The sequence below is a fragment of the Sarcophilus harrisii genome, chromosome 3 (genome assembly GCF_902635505.1).
Source record: "Sarcophilus harrisii chromosome 3, mSarHar1.11, whole genome shotgun sequence".
Lineage (NCBI taxonomy): Eukaryota > Metazoa > Chordata > Mammalia > Dasyuromorphia > Dasyuridae > Sarcophilus > Sarcophilus harrisii.
The window spans coordinates 40,623,110-40,635,289 of NC_045428.1; the positions used below are offsets into that span (position 1 = coordinate 40,623,110).

The 12,180-nt window shown below is 46.0% G+C and overlaps 1 protein-coding gene across 1 annotated transcript in view; it reads right to left on the minus strand.

Moving 5' to 3' along the window:
• Positions 1–12,180, minus strand: part of MCF2L2 (MCF.2 cell line derived transforming sequence-like 2) — a 340,912-nt gene that overhangs the window by 65,528 nt on the left and 263,204 nt on the right. Inside the window, exons 20-21 of the mRNA XM_031961125.1 lie at positions 11,192–11,261; positions 507–599 (exon numbers count right to left, since the gene is read on the minus strand). Coding sequence (XP_031816985.1) covers positions 507–599; positions 11,192–11,261 — 163 coding nt within the window. The remainder of the gene's footprint in view (positions 1–506; positions 600–11,191; positions 11,262–12,180) is intronic.

Here is a 12,180-nt window from a genome sequence, read left to right on the forward strand (position 1 = left end):
CAGAATGATTGGATCAGTTCACAATTCCACCAACTATGTATCAGTGTCCCAGTTTTCCCACATCTCCCCCCACATTTGTCATTGGTCTTTTCCTGCCATCTTAGTCAACCTGACAGGTGTGAGATGATATCTCAGAGTTGTTTTAATTTGCATTTCTCTAATCAATAGTGATTTAGAGCATTTTTCCCCCCAATACAACTATGGATAGCTTTAATTTCATCATCTGAAAATTATCTGTTTGTATCCTTTGATCATTTATCAATCAAAGTCTCTTTCTTTCCCCCATTTCACGTAAGTCTCACAACAACCTTGTGAGGTAGATGGCACAGAGGAAACAGACTCAGGTGAGATGCCTTGCCCAGGGTCACAGAGCTGGGAGCCTTTGGGAGACCACATTCGAACCCAGGGCCCCTGGGAGTTGGAGTCAAGAGCTTGCGCCTCGGCTCTGGAATAAGAAGGAAGGTTGTGGCTTTTTCAAGCACTCGGTGACCTGTAGTGAGCTCTACCTGAAAGAAGATGCTGTCCCCACATTGTCTCCACAGAGTTTCAGACCGTGGCTTATTTTGACAGTATTTTTCATAGACCTGAAGATCTTCTTTCTGAAAAGGAGGAAAAAACAAACACAATTGAGTAAACATATTCCTGAAAATAGATAGCTGGAAAGTAGGATCAATCAACAAACATTTATTAATCACCTACAGTTTACCACATGCCGTTTTAGGTACTAGGGAGACAAAGGCCAACAAAATAATGGAACCATCCACATTCTCAAGGTCTGTAGGTTTTAAGGCACTTGTGTCAAACTCAAATAGAAATAAATGGGAGCCACTCAAACGTGCTCCAGATCCCTGCAGGGGTATGTTGACTTAGAAAACCACATATTAAAATTGTCTATGTTTTATTGCATTTTTATTTACTTGGTTAAAAATTTCTCAACTTGTTAATCTGGTTTGGGGCCTCAGGCTGCGTGCATCTTGAGGCCCTGTTTTAGACACTTAGGTTCTAAACGATGTTGTTAATTCCAAGTTAATTTTCTTCTCCTTCTGTCTGGAAATATGGTGGGGGGGGGAAATATGAAAACCACCGGACTTTCAAGATCTTTATACATTCTGGATTTCTTTAACCCAAGAAAATTCCTGTTCCCTCATTCTTTCCCAGTATGTAGGTTCTGGCCAGTACGTTCATCCTCTGTGACTGAGGCTCCTGCTTCTCCAGTTGTTAATTATCCTTTTCTCCATATCTGGTACCAACAATGAACCATTACTTGGCCTTTCCTAACTCAACCACAAATAAGCAACTTCCTTCTTCTCATTTCTTCTTCCTCTTCTCCCTCTCCTTCCTTCCTCTGTCTGTCTCTGTCTATCTCTGTCTCTCTCTTTTCTCTCCCTCCCTCTGTCTCTATCTCTTTTTCTCTTTCCTCCCCCTCTCTCTCTCTTTTTCACTGTCTCTTTATCTCTTTCTCTGTTTCTCTCTTTCCTTCCCCTCATTGCTCTCACTATCTCTGTCTTTCTCTTTCTTCCCCCCTCCCTCTGTCTCTCTTTCACTGTCTAGCTCTCTTTCTTTCTCTTTCCCCTTCTCTGTCTCTCTCGGTGTGTCTTTGTGTCCCTCCCTGTCTCTGTCTCTATCTCCTCTCTTTTTCCTCTACCCTCTGTCTCTTTCACCGTCTCTTTCCTCCCCCCTCCCTCTGTCTGTCTCATTGTTTCTTTCTCTCTCTCTTTTTTCCCTCCATCTCTCTCACTGTCTCTATCTCTTTCTCTCTTTTTCCTCCCCCCTTCCCTTTGTTTCTATCACTCACTATCTCTCTTTCCTTCTCCCTCCCTCTCTCTCTCTCACTGTTTCTGTCTCTCTCTCTTTCCTCCTCCCTCCCTCTGTCTCTGTCTTTCTCACTGTTTCTGTCTCTGTAACTCTGGAGTTAGAATTTGTCTCCCTGTATTCCTGTTCCTAGATCTGTCCCGGAGCCAAGCAAAACAAGCCTAAATACTATTTCACACAACAACCCTTCAATCGTGAAGACCGTTATCCGACGGTGAGCTTCAGCAGAAAGAGCCTGGTGCTGGAGACAGGCAGGGTCTGCCCCATTTGGGGTTTTCTGGGCGGTTAGGCCCCTTCCTTCTCCAGCTCATTTTACAGATGTGGAAACTGAGGCAGCCAGGGTGAAATACCTTGCCCAGGGTCACAAAGCCAAAAAGAGTCTGAGACTGGATTTGAATCCATGAAGACCCATCTAGCCGACTCCAGGCTCTCCATCCACTGTACCAGCTGCCCTGGGATTGGAGGACCTGAGTTCTAATTCCATCCCCAATATTCACCACCTGTGGGCCTGAACAAGTTACTTGGTTATATTATACCTCAGTTTTCTTATCTGTAAGGGGAAGGGACTGAACCGGACGGCCTCTGAAGCACCGGCTGCCCAGTTAAATTCAGGTCCCTGGAGAGCCCTCGTGGTGTCCTAGCAAGCCGTATCTGAACCTGAGCCCGGGGAGCCATAGAGCTAGAAGTGTCTGAACCTGAGCCTGGGGGTTCCTGATTTCAGGTTAGGGCACCCGGTTGGGGTGGGGACCCAGGAGCAGATTCTCACCCTGTGGGCTCTGTGAGGTCAGTGTCTGAGCTAAGCTAAGAGACAAAGGCTTCACCATTCTGAGCAGACCCTGCCTGGGAAGGACAGGTGGAGAAGAAAGGGTATCATGGTGGGTACAACAGTCTAATAACAGAGGGCGCCAGGCCTTCCTCCCAAGAGTCTGGTCCTTCCACCTGTAACAAGGTAGGGCATCAGGGTTAAGTCCAGGATCACACAGCTAATGGGCCTAAGGTCGGATTTTAATTAATTTAATTAAGTTTAATTAATGTGTCTAAGGTCAGGTCCTCCTGCCTCTAGACCCAGTGCTCTATCCCCACTTATTGCCCCTACACGGCCCAAATTGTGTGCCTTGGAACTTTGGATCCGGGAGGAGAAAAAGCATGAGAGGGCTCCGCTTCTTGGCTATTTCAGCAATCCCGAGCACGAGGGTCAGCAGAGCCAGCCGAGGCCTTCCTTCCACGCCCTCTGTCCCATGTAGAGGAGTTATTTTAATTTTAATGATGGCCCTGGAGCTCAGATGGGGATTCCTCTAGAGGCACCAGGGTGCAGAGGGACTAAGTGAAAGGGCATGGAAAGCATCATATTGGGAGCCAGGAAAATCCAAGGTCAAATCCAACCTCAGATGCCCATTAGCTGTGTGATTCTGGAAGCCATCTGACCTTCATGGAAACCTTGGAAACCCAACTCTATAAAGGGCCTGATGAAGAGAGCGATCCTGCCTGGCCCCGTGCCCACTGTCATGTTCTTTATAGTTCAACTGAAAGCTAAAAAATGATCTGAAGGCTTCAGAATAAAAATAGGAAACAGAGCTGTTAGAGGCAGGAAATAAGCTACTCAGCCTCCTCATGTTTCCTCAGAAGCATTAACTAATGGCCAATGACTATGGCTGCTCTGCCTTTGCCTCCGGCTGTGTGACTCAGGGAATGCCCTCTCTCTCCATCATCAGTTCCCTCATTTTAAAAATGGGGATATTCATCGGTTGGGGAATGGCTGAATAAGTTATATATGGCATGTGAAGGTAATGAAATGTTATTGTTCTGTAAGAAATGACCAGCAGGATGATTTCAGAGAGGCTGGAGGGACTTACAGGAACTGATGCTGAGTGAAGTGAGCAGGGAGAAGAGAACATTATACACAGTATCATGCACAGCAACAAGATTATGGGATCATCAACCGCGCTGACTTGGCTCTTTTCAACAATGAGGTGCTTCAAGGTGATTCCAAGACCTGGGAAGGAAAGTGCCATCCACATGCAGAGAGAGAAGTATCGATACTGAATATGGATCAAAGTGTTGGATTTTCATCTGTTTTGTTGTTTGCTTGTTTTTTTTTCTCATTCAGGATGACAAATATAGAAGTATGTTTAGAAGAAATGCACATGTTTAACCTATATTATATTTCTTGCTGTCTGTGGGGAGAGGGGAAAGAGGGAGAAAAAGTTGGAACACAAGGATTTGCAAAGAGGAATGTTGAAAACTATCCTTGCATGTATTTGGTAAAATAAAAAGCTTTAAAAAATAAAAATGAGGACATTGGGTGGGATGATCTTTAAGGTCCCTTTTGACCCTTATATTCTATCTCTTTAAACACGGCAGCCAATGGGGCATCAGAGATAGGAAGATGGCAACATGGTGAGTTCTCAGTTCTCCAACTACGCTTTATATCACAATTGCTCAAAACCCTTCCTTGTCCCCTAGAGAAGGGGCTGTAAGTTTTCTCAGGTGACACAGAGGAAGACAGACCAATCCTGACATTTAACATTGGCAGAATCTGGGCACCAAGGGGTGCCGGCTGCTTCAGAGAATAGTGTTGACTGACGTCAAGAAGCCCCTTCTTGCTGAGTTCCCACGCTGACTGTGTGATTGGGCATCTGGGCAGAGCTGAGGAGGACGTGGAAGCCCTTCCAGCGGCTCTGCCAAGAAGCCCCAAACAGGGCCACAAAGAGCGGGACCCACCTGAACCACATCAGGGTCTGCCTCCCGAGCTGTGGCTCCAGCCGGCTCCCTCCTCCTCCAGAGCATTTGCATTTGTTCTCCCACGGCCCAGGCCATCCATTCAGGATTTGCATATGCATCTTTTCTGCAGCTCCCACTATTAGCCGCCCCTCCCCACCCTCAGGGGGCCGCTCCCAGAAGCCTTTGGTCTCTGGACATTGTCCTTCCCTCACTTCTGTTTTTTGGGAGGGGGTGTAGAGGACTCCAGGAGTTCTTTGCCCGGTGTTTGCCACTTCACTTGTACAGAAGTTACGGGTTTCTCCCTGAAGTGGGGGCTCAAGACGCCGTTCAGACTGGCCGACCTGGGAAATGTCAGGGCTTTCCGAGGGTAACTGTGCTGGGAGGGCCGAGTCTGAGGCCAGCCCAGAAGGGACCGTGGGCAAGCGGATTCGCCTCTCTCGGCCTCAGGTTCCTACGGTGCACAACGGACCCCCTCTGGGAAGTGGGACATCACTCCCAACACACTATAATGGTAGGCACACAGTAGGAGTCCCATAAATGCTCGACGATAGCTCAGCGACTAAAACCTGAGCTGTGTTTGTGTTGGGAGAGCGTGGAAGCGCTGGCTTCTTGTGCCCGTCAGAGAAGGGCAGAATCTGAGCCTGAGGGGAGCTCCAGATTTAGGGTCCAGTGACCTCACACTGAGTCATGAGACATGCCCCCACATTAGTGGGGGACTCACCCAGGGATGGCATTTGGGAGCCCCAAGAATCTCGACAGGGCCCCAGAAAATAAAATAGAATGTCATCGAGGAGAACAAGTCTCATACTTATTAGGTGACTCCCCTTGCACACCATGAATGGCACGAGGCTGGAAGGCGCCCGTTGGAGCAAAGGTCTGGGGCTGCTAATGGGCGATCAGCTCGGTGGGGGCCAATGACCCAGCATGGAAGTCCCCAAAAGGGAACAGCAGCTGCATAAAGGGTCTGGGGCCCAGAACTTGGGAGGGACCGAGTATAGCTCACTTAGGCAGGCTCTCTAGCGCTGGGCCCATACCTGAGAACTGAATTCGCTTTAGGAAGGATGTGGGTCATCTGGAACACATCTGGAGGAAGAGGGTTGAGATGGCAAGAGAGCACCTAGAGGCCATTTGGGCCATTCCCCAAGGAATGGGGGCAGAATAATAGGGACCACTGGGGGCAGGCTGTGGAGCTCCCCCAAAGGGAAGAATACCCCTGGAGGAGAGGAGGGGGGGTCACCCAGAGGCTCCCCCCCCAGACAGCCAGAGCCGGGGTTTCCGGCACCGCCTTTCTCACTGCAGGACCAGTCTTTCCTCTCAGGCTCTTGCCGGAGGCAGAAGGGAGGGAGCTGGAACTGCTGGCCGGGCCGGCCCCTCCTTCAGGACCACTCCTGGGTCACTCACTCAGCACCCTCAGCATCTCAGGGAGGCCGGTCCTGGCTGCCATCCCAAGGGAGGGAGGGCGGCCTCGCTCTGTCAGACTGGACAGAATGAACAAGCCCACACCGAACGCCTTCCCAAACCGCACTCAAGCTTTTCATCCTTCCTTTTACCCGCCAGCCCCTCCCTTTTCCATTTCCCATCTGTATGCTTTTGCAAGGGGAGCAGTACCAGAGAGTGATTCATATATATGCGTGTACATACATGTACGGGTATGTGTGTATATGGTCATATATGTGTGTATATATTGTATTGTATATAAATATATATACACATAATATATATCTGTATTGTATATATAGTATGTATATGTGTATTGTATACATAAGTATGTGTGTATATATAGTATTGTATATACATATAGATACACATATACATTTATATATGTATAAATATATACACAATTCTCCATCCTCTAACAGAGTCTGCTTTGTTATCTCTGCTTTTCTAAAAGTTCTATTGCAAGCATTTACAGAGCATTCCCAGCACTCCTTTCTTATCGCAATCCCTCCTTCCTTCCCCTTTATCTCCGAAGAGGCTAGCAGGGACATAGTATTGTCATTAGGTTTGGGGGTTTTGTTTGTTTTTAACGAGGGCATTATAAGGCCATGCAGGTCTGTCCGGCTCAGATGCTCCTGGAGTTTATGGGGATCTTCCCGTTTCAGGAAAATAACAGTCATGGGTGTAGTTCCCAATTGGGATAATCTGCAACATTTAAGCAGGAGCTTGCCTTTTTGGTTTGGATTTCTCCCTAGATAATCCCTGGTCTTTTTTTTTTTTTTTTAGTTAAAACAAAAATTCAGGCTCCAGAAAGCATTCAGATAAGGACTTGAGTGGGTGGTCAGGCTCAGAGAAAGGTCTCTGTGGGAAGAGCCATATCTGGGGGGGGACCCTCAGAGCTGGGTCAAATATGTGGACATTAACTCCATCCTTGGAAAAAACGGCCCTTCTCGGCCTGGAATCTTTCTTTCTCCGTTTGCCGGTTGCTCCAGTGCTCCTGCTCCTTTCTGGATCCGCTCTGGAGCTCCCTACTCATAGGCTGGGTGTGTTCCTTTTAGGTGTGACTCAGTCTGGTGCCTCCAAGAAACTGCTCATGGGGCTGGGAGGGAGTGCCCGCTCCTCCCTCCGACCTGCAGGCTCCAGGATGTCAGTCAGCTCCCAGCTAACACCAAGGGGTGGCGGGCACACAGCCGGGCCTTGGGCTAATGCGGCTTTATCAGCTGGGAACGCCCCTCAGAGAAGGAGAGCCTGGCGCCCTGGTGGCACATTGGCAACAGCTGCTGCCTTCTGGCTCTACAGTGCTCAGCCTCTTGGACGGTAACAGGGTCTGTCACCTTGAGATCACTTGCTTGTCAGTGAACTTGCCCCCTCCTTGCTTTTATTCCCCCGTAGAACACTCAGGGCTGGAGCAGGGCTGGTCTCCCTCCTCTTGGGCCTGCCCTCTTCCTCACTTCTCTGCTCCTGTCCAGAGCCCCTCCATCTCTTCAGTCTCCTCCGTTTGCCTCCTGGATTTCCCACCTCTCCCACGATCACTTGTAGCCTGAATTATTATAACAACCCTTTAATTGGACTCCTTGCTTCCAGGAACTTGACCAGCTCTGGTCAAGCTTCCTCTCTTTTCCAAGATCAAGCACAAAGTCCCCTGTTGGTCACTTAAAGTCCTTCCCACCTTCGCCAACCATTCTGGAGAGCAGCCTATGTCCCAAAGGCAACCAAAATGGGGATATCTTTGACCCAGAGAGACCAAAAATGGCCAACTCGGACTAAACCATTTATAGCCGCTTTTGGGGATGGCAAAATGTTGGAAACTGAGGGGAGGCCAATCAATAAGGGAATGACTGAGCAAGCTGGGATATGGGAATGTAATGAAACATTATGCAATAAGAAATAATAAACAGGCAGATTTCAGAAAAACCTGGAAAGATTTGTGGGAACTGATGCAAAGTGAAGTGAGCAGAACCAGGAGAACCTTGTACACAGAATCAGCAGAGGTGTACGATGATCAATAAGACTAAGCCAGCTCTTCTCAGAGACTAATGATCCCAGACAAGACAAAGGAGTCACAAAGGAAAACAATACCTACATCAAGACAAATAACTGATGATCTCTGAATGCGGATCGAAGCATTCCCCGCCCCCCATTTAGTCTATTTTTTTGAATTTCTTTTTCTGTCTGATCTGTTTCTTCTTTCACAACTGTGACTTTATGGCAATTTTTTTTTGCCTGATAGTACATGTATAAACTAGATCAAACTGCCTACCATTTTTTGGAAGAGGGAGGGAAAGCAGGAAAGAAAAATTTGGAACTCAAAATTGTGTCAAAATGAATGTTAAAATTTTTCTTGATTTGTAATTGTGGGGAAAAAATAAGATACTATTAAAAAAAAAAAAAACCTGGCCAGCACAATAACAACAACACGAAAACCCCCAAAGTCCTTCACAACTACATTATCCCTTCCTATTTTTCCAATTTTCTTTACTTCCTTCCATGAACTCTCTGTGATCCATCACGAGTGGACATACTTGTCTCATATATTTTTTTCCCCTTTCAGACAATCTTTAGTTCAACTAACCTGGCTCGCTTATCTTCCTCACAAGTGACTGACCAAAAGATGAGAGATAGAGAGAAATACAGAGACAAAGAGGGAGAAAAAGGAGAGAAAGAGAGAGAAAGTAAAGTCATATTTCTTCTTGTTGTTCTTCTTGTTCTTGTTGTTCTTCTCAGTCTTCTTGTTCTTTTCTTCTTGTTGTTCTTGTTCTTGTTCTTGTTCTTGTTCTTGTTCTTGTTCTTGTTCTTGTTCTTGTTCTTCTTGTTCTTCTTGTTCTTGTTCTTGTTCTTGTTCTTGTTCTTGTTCTTGTTCTTGTTCTTGTTCTTGTTCTTGTTCTTGTTCTTCTTCTTCTTCTTCTTCCTCTTCCTCTTCCTCTTCTTCTTTTCACTTCCCTAGAGTATTTACTCTGCAACAGGATCACTGAATCAAAGGTTTGATGACTTTTCTGTGATAATTCCAAATTGTTTTCCAGAACCCATAGGCTAACTTATTGCTACCTCAACGCTTCCTGGAAGAAGTTAGAAGAAAGAGTTACTAGTTCCATTCTGGGCACTACAATTTTGAAAGAATATTGTTGGAGAACATCCAAAGGAAGACAGACCATAAAAATGGGGCACAAAACCCGGAATCTCTGCCAGGTGAGGGGTGGGAAGGATGCTCAGCCCAAGTCTCAGAGAAGAAGTGGGGAGGGCACTCCTCAGTTATTGTGTTCTGGCTCGAGGGGCTCTCTTGAGGAAAGATAGATGAGACACATTCTGTTTGGTCCCAGAGGGCAGGACCAGAAACAATGGATGGAAGTTACTAAGAGACCAATTTAGACTGAAGTCTAGAGCTAGAATGGCTGATGCTGAGAGGAAACAGGTCACTAGAGGTCTTTCTGCAGAGTGACCATTTGTCATTTCTTTCAGGGCTGCTCAAATTCTGTGATTCCCAAGAAATGGGCTGAAAGAAGAAGTCTGGAAAAGGATGAGAAAGTAGCTGGCAAAGGTACATGTATGTCCACATGTATATGTATGTCCACATGTACATGTATGTCCACATGTGTATACATGATCCCCCTGGGGGAAAGCAAGAAGGTGCTGATCTAGGGTCAGGGATGAAGATGACTGAACTGAAATTAGCCATACCCTTTCCTTATTGGCTACCAGGTGCATTCTGGCCCAGAATGGACTGATCTTTGGATGCAGGGTTACTACGCAGAAATGCCCTTGGTGAAAAAGGCATAAGTATAGATGGAAGCCACAAAGGTCAGGTGCTCATGGCTGAAGGAGTATTTGTATATAAAACACAAAAGCAAGAAACTCCTAAATCTACAAAACATGTCACTCTACCCTAAGCAAGGACCGGCATCTTCTCAGCAAAGGGCCCGCTGCCATTTTCAAGCTGGTGCTATTTTTAATCCCCAAAGACTGATAATGTAGGCTATCCCATTCATCAGGACTTTTAAACCAACATGAGGAGCCTCATTTCGACTCCCTTGCCTCTGGTAAATATTCACAGTCTCTGACTTCAGCTCCTTCCCCACCCCCAGTACCGAGCTTGGTGACCTCCTCCCACCGGACAGCAGGTGGAAGGCCACATTAATTCATCCTATTATTAGTCTAAGTAAAATATCAACAGGAAGGCAAATACTTTTCAGGAACATCACGTCCCGGGCTGAGGTAAGAATCTAAAGGATGCTGGTTAGATCTGTGGATTCCCGACCGCCAATCCCATCATTCCTACTTACACTAACAAGTTACCCTGCATTTATTTTGGGTTTATTTTCCATAAAAAGGAGGGGGGATTTGATCTCCCCTCTCCTCTCCCAGCTCACTCTGAGCTGGACTGACACCAACTATTTTTAGTTCAGGGTGATTGGGGGTGGGAGGTGGGGGGGGAAAGGAGATGAAATATTTCGGGGGAGGCAGAAGGGTTGTGGGCCTATCGATTATTTTTCATTGTTGCTCCAGCAGGTCCTGCATTTCCTAATTTCATCAGGGAAAAATGTTAACCTCTTATAAGATATCACAAGGTATTAAAAACTTTAATTTAAAAAATTAACACTACATGATCTTTAGGATAGCAAAAGAGTTGGGAGTGGAGGACCAAATTCTCCCTCCCTTACAATTATTTATGAGAGAGTTTTATAGAATGTAGGCTCCCTGAGGGCAGGGCCTGTTCCATTTTTGTCTATGTCTCCATACACAGTATATGATGCAGAGTGGATGTCTAATAAATGCTTGTTGATCGATTGATCTATATTCTTTTTGTGTATATTCACAGATGTACCCATCATCTTCCCAATAGAGTATAAGAACCTGGAGGGCTAGAACTGTTTCCTTTTTGTCTTTGTGTCTCCATGAGTTTACATGCAGCCTTAGACACTAACTAGCCTGTGACCCTGGACAAAGCACTTAACTCTGCCTCAGTTTCTTCATCTGTTAATTGAATTGGAGAAGGAAATGGCAAATTGCTCCTGTATCAGGTCAGATGCCATGGAACAGCTCGGCAGCAACAACAAAACTCCGGCGACCTGCAGGGCTGTGTATCAGGCACTTAGCAAATGCTTGTAGATCAGTGGGTCACCAGGCAAAGGCCTGAAGAATAAAAGGCTCAAGACCAGTGCCTCGGACTCACCGGCTGATCCGGAGCATGTATGAAATGGGCTGAATCCAGGAAAGGAGAACTTACCCTTTTTAGAAAACACCGGCCGAGGAATTCAGGATTTTCGACGCAGTTTTCTAGTTCTTTAAGAAAAATTCTAAGGAGAAAAATGTAGATGGTTTGGGTTTTTTAAAAAATATACTGGGTTAAGAACAATGATCAAAGTTTGAAGGGGGGCTGGAGGGAAGGAAGGGAAACTAAAAATATACCATGCTGTTCTCCCTCACTCTGGAGTCTCCTTGTTATTAGCAGCAGCCTAGGCCCAAGGCTGCCCTGCCAGCTCCAAGGCCTAGTGGGAAACAGCCTGGACACTCCTCTCAGTGTGAGAATGGGGAGAGAAGGGGCATTTGGAAGAGCTGGGCTGCGTCCCTCCCTGTCCCTTTCTACTTGGGTAAGGAATTCCCCTATGGGGACTCTGGCAAATGAAGGGGAGGGATGGATGCTCTCTAAGCCCCGCTGCTTCTCATAGGCTCAGGTTTCTGGGAAAACACTGAGGCGGGTGGACTAGGGTCACACAGCTACGTGTTCCCCTCAACCAAGAGCATTTATTAGTGACAGCAGGGGAGGGGATTTGGGTTGTCTTCCCATCTTCCCCTCTATAACTGGGAACACTCTGTCAATGGAAAGAGTCTAATCAATATATTACCTATTTCTGTACCCATTTCTATCCATGAAGATCTAACAATCATCCATCCATCCATCCATCCAATCTATTAATGTTTATTTAAGTCTACTGGTCTATCTATCTATCTAGTTCTACATCTATCCATAGATGTAGACATTTATTACTTATTAGATATTAATCAATGTCCAAAGCCATTTATCTCCATATCTACCCATCTATCTAGCACATATCTATCTATATGTGTATATGTATACATATACATCATCTATTAAATCCATCTATCCATATCTATTTACCAATATTTAAGTTAACTTGTCTATCTAGTTCTACATCTCTCCATAGATGTATAGTTCTACATCTACCTATAAATGCAGACATTTATTACTTATTG